Source organism: Aspergillus thermomutatus, assembly GCF_002237265.1.
Source record: "Aspergillus thermomutatus strain HMR AF 39 chromosome Unknown NODE_44, whole genome shotgun sequence".
Lineage (NCBI taxonomy): Eukaryota > Fungi > Ascomycota > Eurotiomycetes > Eurotiales > Aspergillaceae > Aspergillus > Aspergillus thermomutatus.
This window is the reverse complement of record NW_020798093.1, coordinates 54,800-71,142: the sequence shown is the minus strand read 5'-3', so window position 1 is coordinate 71,142 and position 16,343 is coordinate 54,800. Positions and strand designations below refer to the sequence as shown.

The 16,343-nt window shown below is 51.0% G+C and overlaps 6 protein-coding genes across 6 annotated transcripts; 2 read left to right on the top strand and 4 right to left on the bottom strand.

Annotated features, from left to right (window-relative positions):
* Window positions 1-733: 733 nt before the first annotated feature.
* On the bottom strand, window positions 734-2,024 carry CDV56_106944 (casein kinase II subunit alpha/alpha'; the record flags this gene model as incomplete). The annotated part of the gene is made up of 3 exons (XM_026760563.1): window positions 734-1,372; window positions 1,428-1,801; window positions 1,910-2,024. 3 exons carry the CDS (start codon window positions 2,022-2,024, stop codon window positions 734-736), a joined length of 1,128 nt encoding a protein of 375 aa, XP_026616316.1.
* Window positions 2,025-2,493: 469 nt separating this feature from the next.
* CDV56_106865 (ribonuclease P subunit p30 family protein) lies at window positions 2,494-3,541 on the top strand (the record flags this gene model as incomplete). Its single annotated transcript, XM_026760484.1, has 2 exons — window positions 2,494-2,569; window positions 2,655-3,541. 2 exons carry the CDS (start codon window positions 2,494-2,496, stop codon window positions 3,539-3,541), a joined length of 963 nt encoding a protein of 320 aa, XP_026616315.1.
* Window positions 3,542-5,422: 1,881 nt separating this feature from the next.
* Window positions 5,423-7,552, bottom strand: CDV56_106645 (uncharacterized protein; the record flags this gene model as incomplete). Its single annotated transcript, XM_026760264.1, has 2 exons — window positions 5,423-5,948; window positions 6,012-7,552. 2 exons carry the CDS (start codon window positions 7,550-7,552, stop codon window positions 5,423-5,425), a joined length of 2,067 nt encoding a protein of 688 aa, XP_026616314.1.
* An 897-nt stretch (window positions 7,553-8,449) lies between these two features.
* On the bottom strand, window positions 8,450-9,691 carry CDV56_106511 (DUF3431 domain-containing protein; the record flags this gene model as incomplete). The annotated part of the gene is made up of 1 exon (XM_026760130.1): window positions 8,450-9,691. The coding sequence occupies one exon, from the start codon at window positions 9,689-9,691 to the stop codon at window positions 8,450-8,452; it is 1,242 nt and encodes a 413-aa protein (XP_026616313.1).
* A 1,330-nt stretch (window positions 9,692-11,021) lies between these two features.
* Window positions 11,022-13,479, bottom strand: hrdA (E3 ubiquitin-protein ligase HRD1; the record flags this gene model as incomplete). Its single annotated transcript, XM_026759888.1, has 3 exons — window positions 11,022-13,205; window positions 13,285-13,389; window positions 13,456-13,479. The coding sequence occupies 3 exons, from the start codon at window positions 13,477-13,479 to the stop codon at window positions 11,022-11,024; spliced, it is 2,313 nt and encodes a 770-aa protein (XP_026616312.1).
* Window positions 13,480-14,301: 822 nt separating this feature from the next.
* Window positions 14,302-16,025, top strand: CDV56_106107 (putative MFS transporter; the record flags this gene model as incomplete). Its single annotated transcript, XM_026759726.1, has 2 exons — window positions 14,302-14,553; window positions 14,616-16,025. The coding sequence occupies 2 exons, from the start codon at window positions 14,302-14,304 to the stop codon at window positions 16,023-16,025; spliced, it is 1,662 nt and encodes a 553-aa protein (XP_026616311.1).
* Between the last annotated feature and the right edge of the window lie 318 nt (window positions 16,026-16,343).

Sequence of the window (16,343 nt, the reverse complement as noted above, 5' to 3'; positions counted from 1 at the left end):
CACGTGATAGAACTCAGCCCGAGCCCGAGCAGCAATTCTAGTTTCTACTCCTCTGTAAAGCAGCATCTGAGGCTCCATGTTTATAGTCGAGTATGACAGTGATTTGATCTATCGGAAGTCGCACATTAAGGCAAAGGATACTCAAAATCTCGTAATGCATGCTTTCGCCACTTCAAAAAGAGAAAAGCTTAGAGAATCAATTAAGCACCCAATAAGACCCCTCACTCCTTTCCATGACAAGAACGGAAAGACATCAAAGACACAGATTCGCAGTAGAGCAGGAGGGTGGTGAAGTAAGATAAAACTGAAAGTGGTAATGGAGAAGGCGAATCCCACAACACCGTCGAGGCAGTTTACGAAATGAACAGGCGAGGAAGATGTGGAAAAGATATGAGAAGCATGGAAAGTGAAATATAAAATATCAGTCCGGACGGTCATCAGATACATTGGAGTGCGCTGTACGCCAAGACTGAGGTGAAATGGGCTCTATACCCAGGCAACATATTAGGTGTACGTCATCTGTCATCATCGTTTGTTTCCGCATTCCATTGCTCATCGCACAAACGGTGCGTAAAATGATACCAGTGAGAGGCAGCGACTGGCCGCCGTGGGATCCCGTTTGCACCTGTGTTGATTGATTGGCACCACTCTCTTTGGACCTAGAAATTGACTCAAAACTTCGAACCAAGCCGGCGGTGTTCAAGAACGCAATTGAATCACAGCAGGTGCTGAGTTAGGGTTCGGTAGATCCCTGAATGTATGAAGTAATAGTCAGGTCAATAACGCCTGGCTTCATGATTGAGACGTCGCATTGTTCCGAGCGGCCTGCGACTCCGCTGCGCGAACCGGGGCGAAATATGGATGAGCCATGGCCTCCTGGGCTGTAAGCCGTTCCTAAAAAGTGAAGAAAGGTCAGCACAGATAAGAATTGAACGAGAGGTGGGAGACTTGCAGCATGATCATATCGAAGGAGTTTGTCAAGGAAGTCGATCGCTTCGTCGCTGATGAAGCGTTGGTTGTCGGCATTGATGAAAGAGTGCCAGGGCTTTCTCGGGTAGCGAGAGAGTATTTCATCATACTGAGGATCAAGCTCGATGTCGTACTTATCCAAGTACTCAAAAAGCTCCTCGGTTCCCAGTACCTTGGCAATCTTCACCAGCTGATCTGAGTTGCTCTGGCCGTGGAAAAAGGGTTCCTTGCGGAAGATCATCGAGGCAAACATCGCACCCAGAGACCACATGTCCAAGGAGTAATCGTATTCCTGGAAATCAACAAGCAGCTCAGGGCCCTTGAAGTACCGAGAGGCGACACGAACGTTGTATTCAGTGCCTTTGTGGTAGAATTCGGCAAGACCCCAGTCAATCAGCCGTAGCTAACGTGCCCTGTCAGCGCCTGACCTATATTGGGGCGTACTCGATAGAACTCACTTTGCGCTTCTCATGGTCAATCATAACGTTGTGGGGCTTGACATCCCGATGCATGATGCCTTTGCTGTGGCAGAAATCCAGAGCCTTCAGAAGCTCATACAGATAAAAGCGCACATCGTAGTCGGTGAAACGAGGGTACAGGGTCCGAAAGTCGGTGTTGTTGACGTATTCGAAAACCAGACTCGGGGTCTTGCTCTGACTGTCACGAACCACATCCAACAGAGCTACCACGTTCGGGCCACCCGCCAGATTCTGGAGAATTTTGATCTCACGCTTAATCTTCTTCTTCTTGACCGGTTTGAGGACCTTGATGACACACTTCTGGTAGTTGACGACATTGATGCCCTCGAACACTTCGGAGTACTTTCCCCGGCCTGCATTTACAATTATCAGCCTTCAAAAGCCACTAGATCGGTGTGGCACAGGTCCTCCACGATAATGGCAAGGCTCCCGTCGGGTGAATAGGAGATCTGCTCACTCACCAATCTTGCGGACCACTTCATAGTTCTCCAAAACTCCCCAGGAGATGTTCACACTATCATAGTCCCAGTAGGACCGAGGCATATGCTCGTTGACATCAGCATAGACGCGCGCCATGGTGATGGCGGCTGATTCGCAGCTTCCGAGGGCGCCCACAATGGACGGGAGATAAAATGCGGCGGTGGGGTAGAGGAGCAGCCCGTCACAGAAATTGTCGCAAACAGGAATTGAGATGGATGACAGACAACAGCTGCTGCAAGACTAGGGGCATACAGGCCTGTCTAAACAGTGCAGCCGTGCTATCGCCCAAATTACAGATGGACCGGATTGTATATTGTGGTGATGATGAGAATGGAGAGGACCGTTCGCTCCGCCTTCTCAGGCACGTGATGATACTTTGGAGAGCCGTCCCGATCAAGGCTAGCGCACTTCTCGGGCCGGAGCAACTGTTGATGCGGGATGGTTTCTAGATTTCCTTTTGCAGACAGTTTCGACAGCTTCGATGGCTGATGAGCAAGCTTTGTCTTTGTTAGAAGAAGATTGGTTGGAGGATAGCGGGTTCGGACTTGGCTTTTAATCTTCTACAATGTTTTACGATCTGAACGTTCCTTACTCCTCAGATGATCCTGAGATCTCTGATACCTTGAGCTTTCTTTCAGAGCGTATGTCACTCTTCCCGGGCACAAGACCTAAGCGGCGTTCCGCGACGCTGAATATGACCACCTGAGGAACTGACCTGACTATCAGTCGGTTACACAACCGTCGCTCTCTCGCAGACCATCAGTGGAAAGCTTCCATCAAACCTTGCCCCGCCACCTGCTCCTCCGAACGCTCCCAAAAATTTGAAGTTGCTTTCTCGTGTAAACTTGACGTTGTCCGACCCCGCACAGAATCAGCGCCTTGCCAGCTTAGCTCAGGTGTATGACCTGGTTGCGCTTCGCCCTACCAATGAAAAGGCTCTCCTGAATGCATGCACGAATCTCGAGTGTGACCTGATTTCTCTGGATCTCTCCGTGAGACTTCCGTTTTACTTCAAATTCAAAATGCTCTCTGCCGCTATCGAACGAGGGGTTCGACTGGAAATTTGCTATGGACCTGGGGTTACAGGGAGTGGGCTTGAAGCCCGTCGGAATCTCATCGGCAATGCTATGTCCTTGATCCGCGCGACACGCGGAAGGGGAATCGTTGTGTCAAGTGAGGCAAGGAGGGCCCTGGGCGTGAGGGCTCCATGGGATGTCATCAACCTGACATGTGTATGGGGTCTGTCACAGGAACTTGGCAAGGAGGCAGTCTGTGAGGAGGCAAGAAAGGTCACTGCGCTAGCTAAATTGAAACGCACTAGCTGGCGTGGGGTCATTGACATCGTTGACGGGGGACAGAAGTCAAAGTCACAAGCTGTGGAGTCCGGGATGGGGCAGAAAGGCACACCGTCTAAGAAGAAGGGTGTCTCACAGGCTGGAACTGGAGATAACCTGAAGAGGAAGGCATCTCTCGGCTCGGAGGCAGCCGTTGAGGAAATTGAGAAACCTCTATCCAAGCGTGAGATGAAGCGAAGGGCTAAAAAAGCGCGGTTGGAGGCAGGAGATGGCGGTGGCAACGCAGCAGGTTCTGGTGCGACTGTAGCCTCTGGCTGAATATGACTCGGCCAGCATATCACTTGAATTTTGCTGCAACACCACTTTTTCTATGCCCCAGCCCTTTTCAGCTGATTCAGGGAGACGTCATTGAGCATCGATGTAGTGTCTCGTGATGTTTCCGTCACGGATGGTTGGATTGGAGTCTGGGGTTCGCGCACTGCATCTGCGAACCGGGCCGAGTTGTGCATGCTTGCTTCGCGCTGTGTCAAAACCGATATTCACCTATGCCTGTTTCACTCTGCCGTCTGACCCGGACAGGTGCCCACTTGGATACTCCTACGGGTGAGGAAACCACTCTGCTGTGGCATATCGGGAACTCTAGACATGCAGGTCCAGATCATTGCAGAGAGCTGAATCTAGCGACCTAGAGCTGCCAGACGCAGTAGACTTTTCATTACCGGCCCGCAGCAACCACTTCCACCGTGCGCTCACTCGACTTGCCGGATATGCTGGATGCGCTTGGGTACTAAATACCCGGACCCGTGGATCAGGATTCGAGCTCATCTTGATTGGGAGCGCCAGGAGGCTCATGGGCTCGGTAATGGGCGCAGTACTATACAGTAAGCAGGAACATTGGGCAAAGGCCTATGATGTTTTAGTTATACTTCGTACGCGTTGTCTGCCATGATTTCTTGAGCATTCTCGCAGTAGAAATAAGAAGGTTGACATGAATACACTTGTTGCTGTGCTCGCGTAGGGGATGGAGGCTGTGGTCCTATTGTACAACTTCACACTGCAATGTACTAGACTTAAGACGATATCATTGAGCACTCGCTGGCCGGACATGGCATATGGTACTTTTCGCGTTCTGCACACCCGGATGAGCCAGGAATGAGCGCGACTAAGCAGCGTCCGAAATATATATTATCCTCGCATGCAACCACCAGGACGCGGCCACCCACCACACCAGCGGCTGCCAAATAGAGTCAAGTTAGAAAAATCGAACAAAAGTAAAAAGAAAAAAGCACAGATCTTCATAACGCTATTCCATTAACATAGAACTGACATATACCAAAAATCAAGCAGAAAAAGACAAGCTCCTACCCGGATTCGAACCGGGGTTGCCGGAAGACTCAGCGAATGCTCAAAATCCGGAGTCATAACCACTAGACCATAGAAGCGATGTAGTTACTGCTGCCAAGCTTGAGCATTTTATAAGCTGCAATGTAAAAAAAATCACAAAGCAAGGGAATAGTCTGAACTATGAATTCGCGATCCCACTTTGAAATGAACAGCCACGAAGTCACTCGCTATGCTCCGGCTACTGAAACGCGGACCAGGGCTGTTGGCGAATCTATAAGGCCTCGTTCTGGCTCAGGCGATAAAGAACGATGGAGTACTCATGGGACAGTGCAACCAATGGAAGGCCTGAGCATGAACCTTACCTAGCTGGGTCATTTCCTCTCTGCGAGGTAGCTTCGTTAAGTCTGTCTAGGAGCAATATGAGGAAGGATTATGGCCAATAGTCTAGGAACCATAGAATTGTTGAAAGCCAGTTTCCCGAAAAGTACTCAACCAGGTAGTGGTGATGACGAAGAAAGACGAGGTATCATTCCGATATTGAAGGGTAAGGTAAGAAGTACTTGTACATGAACGGCGTATCATGGGTAAAGGAACAGTACTATAAGCAATGGAACAATCAATGGCCAAAGTCATGAATCACGCTTGAAAACGCAAGGGTATGAAAGCTACCAGAAAGCCATGCAGATAATCCATATAGAGACCATCAAGCCGACGTCCCAAATCCCTCGAAAAGAAAACCACGTTAGTTCCTGGAATGATCACGAGGCTGGGGATCAAGATTGCAGCCGGGTCGAACGTATGGAAAGAAACAGAAGATGTAAAGCAACAGAAAGGAAATCGTCAATATGAATCCTCCTATGGGCTCTCCAATTCAACAAGGACTTTCAAATCGCCATCCATCCAGTCTACATTTCCAGCTGAAAGAATGGCCATCGTCCAGTCGCCGTCGTTCTGAACTGCGACCAACCCATCGGGAAGCCAAGCCTTGAACTTCCACCCGAGCGAAGAGCCCCATGAGCCCCCGGTTGCCTCCATTGCAGAATCGGAGGGTAGGCCCGGCAATTGACCAGCAAATCGACGAGAGATGAGCTGCTTTAGAGTCTCAAGATCGGGGCACTGCACGGCGGGTATATCGAGGCGAGGAAGGCTACGCTTTCCTTGCTGCATAATATTTATACGAAGAGAGACGGAGTTCGGAGGCGCAGACATGGAAGTGTGGGCGTTGGTATTAGCGTTTCCTGACATGGCGGGAAACTGCGGTGGCGGAAAAAGTTGGGGTTGCGGCATCGGATCATGGTCGTGAGTAGAAGAGTGAACACCTTGCTTAGCGGCCAAGTTGTCGCGAATGATGCGCGAAACATCACGAGTGATGCTGCTTGCACTATAAGAGTGTCAGTCGCCGTACCTTTCGTGAGGAATGATAGCGAGGAGTACGTATACATACAATTCATCTCTGGCAGTCGGGTTGTGATTGCCACCGATTCGCCAGCGAAGATCTGACGTGACGTTCGCATTTATAATGCGACGTATGTTCTCATCCTCACAAGGGGAAGGGCACTTGAAGTCGCCATCATGAACGACCTGGTAGTGACTATCGACTGCGGCAACCAAACCTCGCCAGTCCGGCTGCTGGAGACCCGAAAGATACCATAAATTATCGAGTTCAAAGTCATGATTATACATATCATATGACTTGTTAATTGCACTCCAGTCATGGGTATACCCGTCGAGTAGAAGATCTGTCAGGCCAAGCTCTATGTTTTGTGATGTCGAGTCCCCTTGGGGTTGGGGTGGTGGCATGGGAACTTGCGTTGAAGAATACTCTTCTGGCATATGATGCTGAGGGTGCATCTGAAGCTGCCCGTCAGAGGGAAACCTCGGCGGACTTGCGCTGTTATTGAAGGTCTGAAAGCTTTCATTCGTTTTCCGTCTCCTTCGCTCCTCAGAGCCGCCTCCTTTCCGCGTTTCAACAGCATATTGTCGCTGGCGTTCATTGGTGACCATCCTCCTGAGTAAAGGAATCACCAAAGCAATAATCTTCTGCTGGTCGCGCGGCCAGACGTAAGCCCTCGGGCCCATACCTTCGTTGACAACATTCTCGCCGAAGAACCGTTCTCCATTTCCTTCGACCTCCAAGAAGTGGCGCACACAGTTCCAGAGTCTTAACTTGACCATTTCAGTATCACCTTTGCCCCGCTGACCCACGCAATCCCGTCTCTCAGGATGTTTAGGGTCGAGCATATATGCTTTCGCGGCCGCTTGTAAATGCAAGAAGTTTTCCGGCGACAATTCCAGAGAGGCGAAGAGTTTCGACATTGGCGGACGAGTGTGTTTCTTGTTACTGGAAGGTTGGCGGAAAAGTGCAGCGGCGGAATGAACGCCAGCGGCGCGAGCGTCAGACAGAGACTGGGGCGGGACGGCTCGAATATCTAAGCTGTCTCCGTCATAATGGTGAGACGGCGGGTGAAGATGGTGTTGTTGCTGTTGCTGTGATTGCTGCGGACCACCAGGAAGGCCTACCCCACCGGCGGCTGTCAATGCCGGATCAAGTGCATCCTCTCCTCTTTTTCGTTTCTTCGAGACCGATCTCGACAATCCTGACGACTGGCCCTGGTCGTTGACCAAAGCTGACACTGGTCCGCGTAGCTGTCTACCTGCACTCATTCCTGACCCAAAACTCCCATCCCCAAAGCCATCATCCTCAATGTGTATTTCCGGGCCATAGCTATCCAAGTGATGTTGATGACCGGCTGCTCCGGCCTCTGCAGCCACCGCCGCCGCCGCAGCCCATTCCGAAACGTCTTGACCAGCCGCTGCTGTCGCGGCTTCCACCAACCCAGCTAGCTGGTTGTCATTTGGGGCATATCCGCTGGTCGCTAGATGTGTATTCGAATCGACGTGAGAGGTATGAGTTGTCTGATTAGAGAACTCCGGAGCCGAAGTCGCAGGAGGATGCTGGTGGTTGGGCGCCGACGTGGACGTCATGATGATATTGAATATAAGGTTGGTCGCAAGGTCAAGAATCGTTCTGCTCAGTGAGGAAGGAGCTAATGCGCAAGTAACTTGAAATGCGACGACTGGTCGGTGCGGGGGTATGACCGCTGTCGAGCGCGGAAGACCTCAAACGGAATGTTGCGATGGATAGTCTGTTTCGCAACTTGAACGGCTGTCTTCCTGGACGGAGAGGAAGAGTATCACTTCCGATTACGCTGGAAGACAAAGCGGTCGCAAATCAAAGTAAGTGTCTCAAGAAAAAAAACCTCCTTCAAAAAGATCGGCCCATGGCTAGGCAACCTATGACCGTTTCGCGCGAATTGTAAAGCCCTCGTCCCCTTGCGATGCGTAATCTCGCTTCAGTCAGTGTCGCCGCCTGCCGACGAGGCGACAATGAAGATCGGAAAATGATCACGGTTAAAAGTGGACAGATATCAGGGAGCTAGAAGCTTCCCACTGTCGATTCCGAGGTATTTCGCGCGAATCGCGATAAGTTGAATCAATCAGATAGTAGCTTAGATGACGCTGTTTGCGCGGTTTGAAGAGAGGACAGACAGTGCAAACTCTGCAGAGGAACAAGAGCTGTTTCGGAGGCAAGAAAGTCCGAGCTGAGTCACCTGACCTGTGGTTAGAGCTACAGCACCAAGAGCATGCCGGACTCAATCATGAGGTGAGGTCGTGAACAGGACCTTGCAGAACTGAATATCTTAAGATAAAGTACATTTTCTAATTGACAAGTCCAGAGTCGACCCAGATCGACAATCATATGCGAGACTAAATGTAAATAATGAAATGTCCGAGCATATCCCCTGCAACAACCTCTCTTCTGCCTGCAGAAGTGCGAGGAAATTCTGGAGCATATTGCAAAACGTGATGAGATCTGACTTTTTAAAAACCGTCACCTTCGGTCCATTCTCTACCTGTTTCCAAGGCCCGAACTCTGGGGTCCATACCACGCTGGGCGGCATTGTAGAGAACCTCGTTGATCAGCTGTTCTTTCTCATAGATCTGCTCCTGGAGAGATAGATCTTTTCCGGGCTCAGGGATCTTGAGGTGACTCGTTTCTCCCAGGGTACCACGCATTCGAGCGATTTCGATAGTCTGAGCTCGGGAGTTCCATCGCTTGAGCTCCTGTTCCAGGTCCTCTTTCTCATGGCCCAGTTTCCGGTACGCATCATACTCGTCTTTACCACCGAAGCAGAGCCCGTACCCATCACAGTAGCAAACATGGACCTCGGGACATACGATGTTTTCACCAGTAAATATCACATGCCAGAGGTACTCCCAAATACGGCCTGATATGTAGTCGCTCAGTTCTGTCCGGAGGATCCAATCTCGATAGAAGACAAAACGCGCTTTGGGGACTGCCAGGATTCGCTCCCGAGAGACGGCAAACTGAGCACAGCAGGGCTGCGCCAGGACCTGCGGAACAGGGTCGTCCGGGAAGATCTCCCCCCAGGATCTCGCCAGCATCGTCTCCTCTTGCTTCAGTTCGTTCTCCTCCGATGTACCGGGATGCATCCAGTCAGGGCAGCCGGGCTCCCATATACACCGCAGATTCATGTAGCCCTCCCTGACCACTCGCGCAACATTCAGGCGACGCAGCATCTCGGCCGCATCGCCACCAAATATCTCCTCGTTGTGCCAGGCGAACTGATGTGAATGCATGAACGCCACAATATCCGGCAGCTTGTCGTAATGCTCGATAATAAAGCTCAGATAAACCATCACTTCATGTCCCTTATTCTTCGGCGGATGTAGGGGTGCCGACGGGTCATCGACAACATAGATTGCCGACTGCCAATCGGGAAGCTCGGCCTCAATCCAATTCGTATCTTCGCTCTGCGTCTTCGGGACAACGAGCATCTTCGTATACGCGGCTCCGTCGGGCTTAGGGACACCAGGCACATATTGCGGCTGGGGCGCGTATGGTGTCCGGGACGGGCGGTTCTCCACCAAACTTATGTTCGAAAGTCCGGATGGTGTCGGGCTAGGTGAAGCGACCAATTCTCCCAGCCCCACGGCCTGGGGCGTCCGCCGCCATTGTCTCGAGAGGCTGCTGACTGTGTAGAGGAAGATGAAGAAAAAGGCAAGACCAAGGAGGGGAACCGCTCGCCGTGAGGAAATCATCGAAGAAGATATGGAATACTATACAGATTGAAGTGAACAATAAACTAGGCTATCGCCATCATCTCAAGTACACCCATTAGCCTCAATTTCTTGTAACATACTCGCGATTAAGGTTGGGGATAGCGACATCTCAAGAGAACCGTTGCGGATGCCCCTGAAGATGTACAAGAGGCGCCACAAGGGAAATTCACAACTCACAATCAATTCAAGACAGCGAGCAGATCATGGGCTCACACACAAGACTTCGAGAACCAGGCTGTGAGGAGAATAATCCCGCTAGAGAAGCTAGAAGCAATGTCGCCCTGCGACCTCAGCGGCGCAAAGACGTAGATGAGACTCCAGTAGCCAGTAGCCAGTAGCCACAACTGGCATATAGAACGCCCTAAAGCAGCGACCAGGGAGAAATTCGACGGAAAGAAATTGGCTTGGAGGCAAAAGAATATCCAGACTTGAATAGAAAATTGACAATCTAATCTAGACAGGTGTTCACACAGACCAACCTGGAGAAGGCTGGCGCATTATTCCCCGAGGGCGGGCGGAGGTGGAGCCTGTGTGAGCAGTGGTGACGACGCAGAGAGTCGAGGCCGATTAGAGAGAAATGATGTCCCAATGGTACTCATGAAATCATTAAGTTAGGGGTTGCTGTAACGGCGTTGAGGTTTATTTTTCACTAGCTTGATATCACTGCTAGGACAACCAGTGGCTGAAGGAAATTGAGGTAGTATTCTTAACATCGATCTCTGACTCTGAGGCCAGGCCCTGAATGGCGGGCTGTGTCGGCTACGTTAATTTAGCTTCAGAGTCTTATTGGAGCAGCAAGACGATCCTCCCCTGATCTGCAGTCAATGGATGCAATTCCTTGTGCCTCAAATTTCAATAATGGTCAAATCGTGATCGATAAGGCCGAAGCAACGATCGAGTCTATTTTGACTATTGCAATGCTTTTGAGGGGATCTTACGCAGCGGATAGAACTTTCATCTCCAGAAGTATGACATCTTCCATATACAAGAGTGCAACACTTGGGATGATCAGACCAACATTTCAGCACGTAGAAGACAAAGATATGTACAAAGACAAGATGAGACATTCACGTTCTGCTGCGTGTCATGGTAAAGATTCAGAAACAGAGTTTAAGATCATCAGAGAAGGTAGTGGAGAGAGAAATATCATGTTCTTGGTACATGAGAAGCGCTGCGATATGATGGTATATACGCACAACAAACCCGGGTATGATTCAGAATCGCTCAAGAACGCCATAAAGCAAGATTACAGAGGAATATGCACCATGAAGAGATATGAGGGCAGTTGGTGGGGCAGACAGCCGGGTTTTCAAGCGTCCTCGTCCACAGCATCCTCGACTGTCATCACTCGTGACTTGCCCTTGGAGGAAGATTCTGGTGATCCGTCCGCATTCGTGGCCTCATTGTCCCATGCGGACGGTTCCTTCTTTTCCGACGGCTCCCCGAAGACTTCGCTGGTCAAATTCTGAGACGAGGACTCGGGATAAGAATGCGCTGCCGCCGTGGGAGTTTCTGAGCGCCAGTCAGGCAGCGAGGGAGTAGTGGATCTGGCTGCGTTGACTATACCCGAGCTTTCCCCATTCGCATTCACTGCCGGCGCTGAATTCTGAGTAGCAGGAGGATCCTCAAGCACTTGTACCGTGGTGGCAGATCCTGGGGCGGTTGTAGGAATTGGATTCGAGATACCGCTTGGACCCTGTTCGGCCGATTGCAGGGGAATAAGAGACCAGCCTTCTGGGAGGCTAAGGCCCTCTGGAAGTCGAGAATCGCCGGATGGAATGGACGATGCTTGATGATCCGAGATGAATTGTTGACGTAATGTTGCCGACAAAGGTGAAGAGGATTGGAAAGTAGATCCTGAGGATGTGGTGGTGTTCGGGTCGCTGGGAGCTGCAGGCAGATTCCGAAGTCTTTGTAGCTCCGCCTGGAGCAGTCGCACATGATGCAACTGTTCGGCAGTAACACGGAGGTTGTTGATTTCCTGCATTATCTGCAGCTCCATCTGGTGAAGCTGATTTTGCATCTGCAAAAAATTCGATGGTGTATTCGTCGGGAGAGCTTGGGGCACTGCCGCTGGGGCTGGCCGTCCAAAACCGAGTCCGAAGCCAATCTGCCTTGCACCGGGCGGGTTTGCATTATTCGCTTGTTGCGCCGGGGCATTGCCCTGGTGAATCTGTTGGTGAAGATTGCGGAAGAGATCACCCCGACCTGCTCCAAAACCAATCCGGAATGGTCCAAACTGGTATATACGGGCTCTTGGCAGGTTATCAGCCGGTCCGTTTCCACCAAAAGGTTGATTGCCATCTGGCATATTTGGTTGCGCACCGGCGCCCCCGTTGCCTTCACCAAGATTGGCACCCCCGCGAGGGTGATCGCGGCCACGCGGAGGCGCCGTGACGGGGCGTCGGCAGGTGGGACAATTTTGTTGCCTTTCTAACCAACTCCGAAGGCAAGAAAAGTGTAAGATGTGACCGCATGGGAGTTTCTTTGGACGTAACCTCTCGGGAATGGGAGTCCTTGGCTGAGCAGGCGCTGCCCCGCCCTCACCTGCGCCCGCAGGCTCCTGCCAATGAGCCATCTCTTCACGACAAATGATACAGACATCTTCTCTTGCTACCTCCTCAGGAGTGGCATCTGGATAGCGCTCGTTCATGTCCCGGGTCGCATTGCGGTAGCGGACGAAATCCATTATCCGTCGGCCGAAAGAACGAATAGTGACGACCACATCACGAAGGATATGGATAGGCAGGCCGTAGAACATGAACAGGATGGCGAAGAAACTCAAGTAGACCGTCAACTTGAAGAAATCGGTGAGCAAATCGAGGTAGAATATCCAACGACCCTTCTCCTCCCAGCCTGGAACATCAAGTTCCATCTCGTTGATTTCATTCTCATCCGGAAGGTCGGCAGCTGGAGCCGTCTCTCCGGTTTGCGCATTTTGGCGTAGGGCTTCTTCTCTGGCCACACGAATTTCCCGGCGGCGCTCTTCAACCTTGGCCTTCATCTGCTGACGGGTTATGTATAGCTCAACCAGAGAGATGGTGTACCTCGCGGCGGTCGAGCTCGAAAGGATGGTAAGGACGGCAAACTCAAACCCGAACATAACCATCATATCCGGTCGCGCTTGTTCAAGAACGGTCGTTATGCAGTATTTCAGCATGAATGAATCGAACAGAACTGCCAGTATGAGAGAAATCGCCAGCCGGGTGTGAAACAAGCGCGGGTTGGCGGGGGGTTGCTGCTCCAGGAACTCGACGCGGCCTTCACCAATCCAACCCCAGACCTTCCCAACAAGTAGACAAACAAACATGACCAAGAACCACCCGCCAAGTTCACCTCGGAATATAGTCATTGCCAGGCATGTTTCTGTGACCGCAAACCACGCCTTTTCGTAAAGCTGTTCGGTTTCTATCGGCCGCAAGGGTCCGTACAGGAGACGTTGAAGCCAGAACAACAGGAACCCGACGACGAGAAGACACAGATTTGTAAGTATCTGCGGTAAGTCAGCACTTTTGTTAATTCGCCGGCGTTGTCAACAACGTCGTCGACTAGAAAGACCACCGGAAACTTACCATCAGATTCGCACTGCTCTGAGAAAGGTAAACGCAAGCAGCGTAAAAATTAGCCCTCTGATGAAGCGCTTTCAGGACAACGGCGGTCGCCAGAGCCGTAGAGGCCTATACAGCAAGTTGGTCAGCCTGTTGTCGAGTCCAAGCCTCTTCCGCCTCGTGCGAGCAGCTTACCCCAGCATATGCGGCTAGTCTCATGGCCACAAACTAAAAGGACGTGAGCTGGGAGCCCAATGTCATTGATATAGACAAAAAATGGGGTGCAGCCAGATTTAAAGGTCAGCCAGACATTAGAAAGTCGTTGATGCAACAGAGTCCCTAGCGAGTGAGAGGATAGAAATGGGGCAGAAGAGGGATCGCGTGTACTCAGTAGTTCTGGACAGCTATACCTATACAACTCGTGGGGAAGAATTCGGCCCACCGCCCGAGTTCCTGGCCTTACGTCAGCGGATCACCACCTCTTGTCACTCAAGCCTCGATTTTCCCGAGTATTCCTTTGTTTGTTGTGACTGAGAGAACCGTCGAGGGCCGCAGATAATTAGATGGCGGGTTAAAGGTGGATGTTGACATTAATTTCATTTTATTGCTATATGGCTATCGATTGCAATGCATTCCTTTACTGAAGTACTCCGTACTGCAGAATATAAACAAACGGCTAGAACGTAAAGGTTGAGGCATATGCTCAAACGATCTGCTAAAACTAGCTTTTTCATTCCAAAGATACCGTAAGATTCTTCTCTCGTCTAATTTGACTTGCATCAAGCTCTTGGATTCTAAGCTTGAATATTCAATGCGACCGATCGAAAGTTGGATCATGTGACCGGGGACGTCAGACAGGTAATGGCCATGCATCAGGCGTCAGTCATCCTCTTCAGCTCAATCCACGTCAGATCATTCTCATTATCTCGCTTGACGTTGATGCGGTATCTCTATAGAGCAGTATCCCATACCAAGAGATAGTCGAAAGGTCTCGGCAAGACTTACCAAGCACATCGATCAGACTATGATTTGGGTTATGTGATGGCGTCACGACGAGCTCTATTTACAGCCACCCGCACCCAGACACTCACATATCTGCTTGCCGTCTGTCCATTCTCCATTGCCTTTTTGGTCTTCATCAATTCATCTGTCTCGTTTGTGGTCACTGAATTGATTGGACTGCACGATGGCGAGGGAGACGCTGTTGGCACATTAGGATTTGCTGATGAACTGCTCGCGCTGGCCGCGTGCCCCTTATGGGGATTACTTTCTGATCGTATAGGTGTCCGCAATGTAAGTTCTGTCATTTTCTCTATCAATGTAGTTCCATTATCACTGATGTGCTCTCAACAAAGGTTTGCGTTATCGGCTACGGCATCATAGCCGTCGCGCTCGTTGCGTTCGTGCAAGCAAGCAATGTCTATCCTCAGCTACTACTGGGAAGGCTATTCTTCAGCCTCGGAGGCTCTGCAGTCTCGACCATGGTGACGGCTGTGTTACCTGCCGTGACTGGAGGGACCTCAAGCGAGCAACTGCGTCTCAGGGAAGAATCGCAGGCTGAGGCGAAGTCTCCTTCCTCTAGGCTGGCCGGATTCGTGGGCATGTGCGCTGGCTGCGGTGCCCTCATATCTCTAGCTATTTTTCTTCCACTACCCGCTCGTTTTCAGAGCTGGGGCTACTCACCCTCGGAAGCCATCCAGAACAGTTACTACGTGGTTGCTTCGGTGGCGCTTTTGGTCAGCTTCTGCAGCCTGATGGGTCTTAGGGGTCTTGCAAGCGAAGAAGGAAAGGAATGGCGCTTATTGTGGACCGCCCCCAAGACATCTGTGTCCGAGACCGACCGGGTAGAATTGAGCCAAGGAGTGATACAATTGCCGTATCTTGATCAACTTAGTACAGCGCTTTTCTTAGGGCTGCGAAACCGAGATATATTCCTCGGTTACCTGGGAGGTTTTGTGGCTCGAGCCTCATCAGTCGGCATTTCATTGTTTATCCCCCTTTTTGTCAACCACTACTATCGACGATCTGGTCTGTGTGGTCATGACCAGGGCGAGGTGCCAGAAACGATGCCGAGAGATATCAAACAAACGTGCCGCAAAGCCTACATCTTGGCTTCCATTCTGACCGGCGTCTCCCAGCTAGTTGCTCTAATTGCTGCACCGGCGTTTGGGTATCTGTCGGAAAGATCGCGCCGGTACCATGCACCGCTTATGTTCGCATCTTCGGCTGGTATTCTTGGCTATACTATGTTTGCGCTGTTGCCTAGTCCCCAATTTAGGGGATCGGACGGCAGTGCGGGTGTCTTTGTCCTAATGGGCTTGATCGGTATCAGCCAGATTGGGGCCATTGTCTGCAGCCTGGCGGTGCTGAGCAATGGTATCCTCAGTATCAGTCTTGACTCTGACGGCTCAGAGACATTCCGCAGAGAAGAGGGTCCCGTTAGTGCTCCCAATCGTAGTGGACAAACTCCGACGAGCCAAGGGAACCAAGACCTCGACGAGCATCAGCCCTTGCTAGACGGATCTACGCGTCAGAGAGGCCACCAGTTGTCCGACCTGAAGGGATCAATTGCTGGTGTTTATTCCCTGTATGGAGGAGCAGGAATATTGTTTTTGACCAAGCTTGGAGGTCTACTATTTGATAACCTGTCTCCAGCAGCTCCGTTCTATATAATGGCCGGCTTCAACGCTGTACTGCTTCTCGCAGGAATCGCCACTGGCGCGATGAGCTATCCGAAAAAGTCTGCCAGCCGTGCTGGGGCGTAGCTGACTGTCAACTGCGGCCGATCGATTGTCAACACTACCTGATGGATCGGCAGTGAGTTCCTCTCAAGGGAAAAGTTGCATGAGGAAGAATTGTTACGATTTGATGACCGTATTTCTCAATCATTGCGTGCATATTACTTGACTGGATACGATGGACTTTGCATAACATAGACGCTCTACCCAAAAAGGCAAGTCAAGTGCCGCTCGGCATTTTCCGAATCGTGCACTAGTCCTGAAAGGTCTAGCTCCCGCGCCGGTATTTTCCGCCAATGGTATTAGTGCACAATCAGCCAATCAGCCAATCAGCAGCTGGTAAAG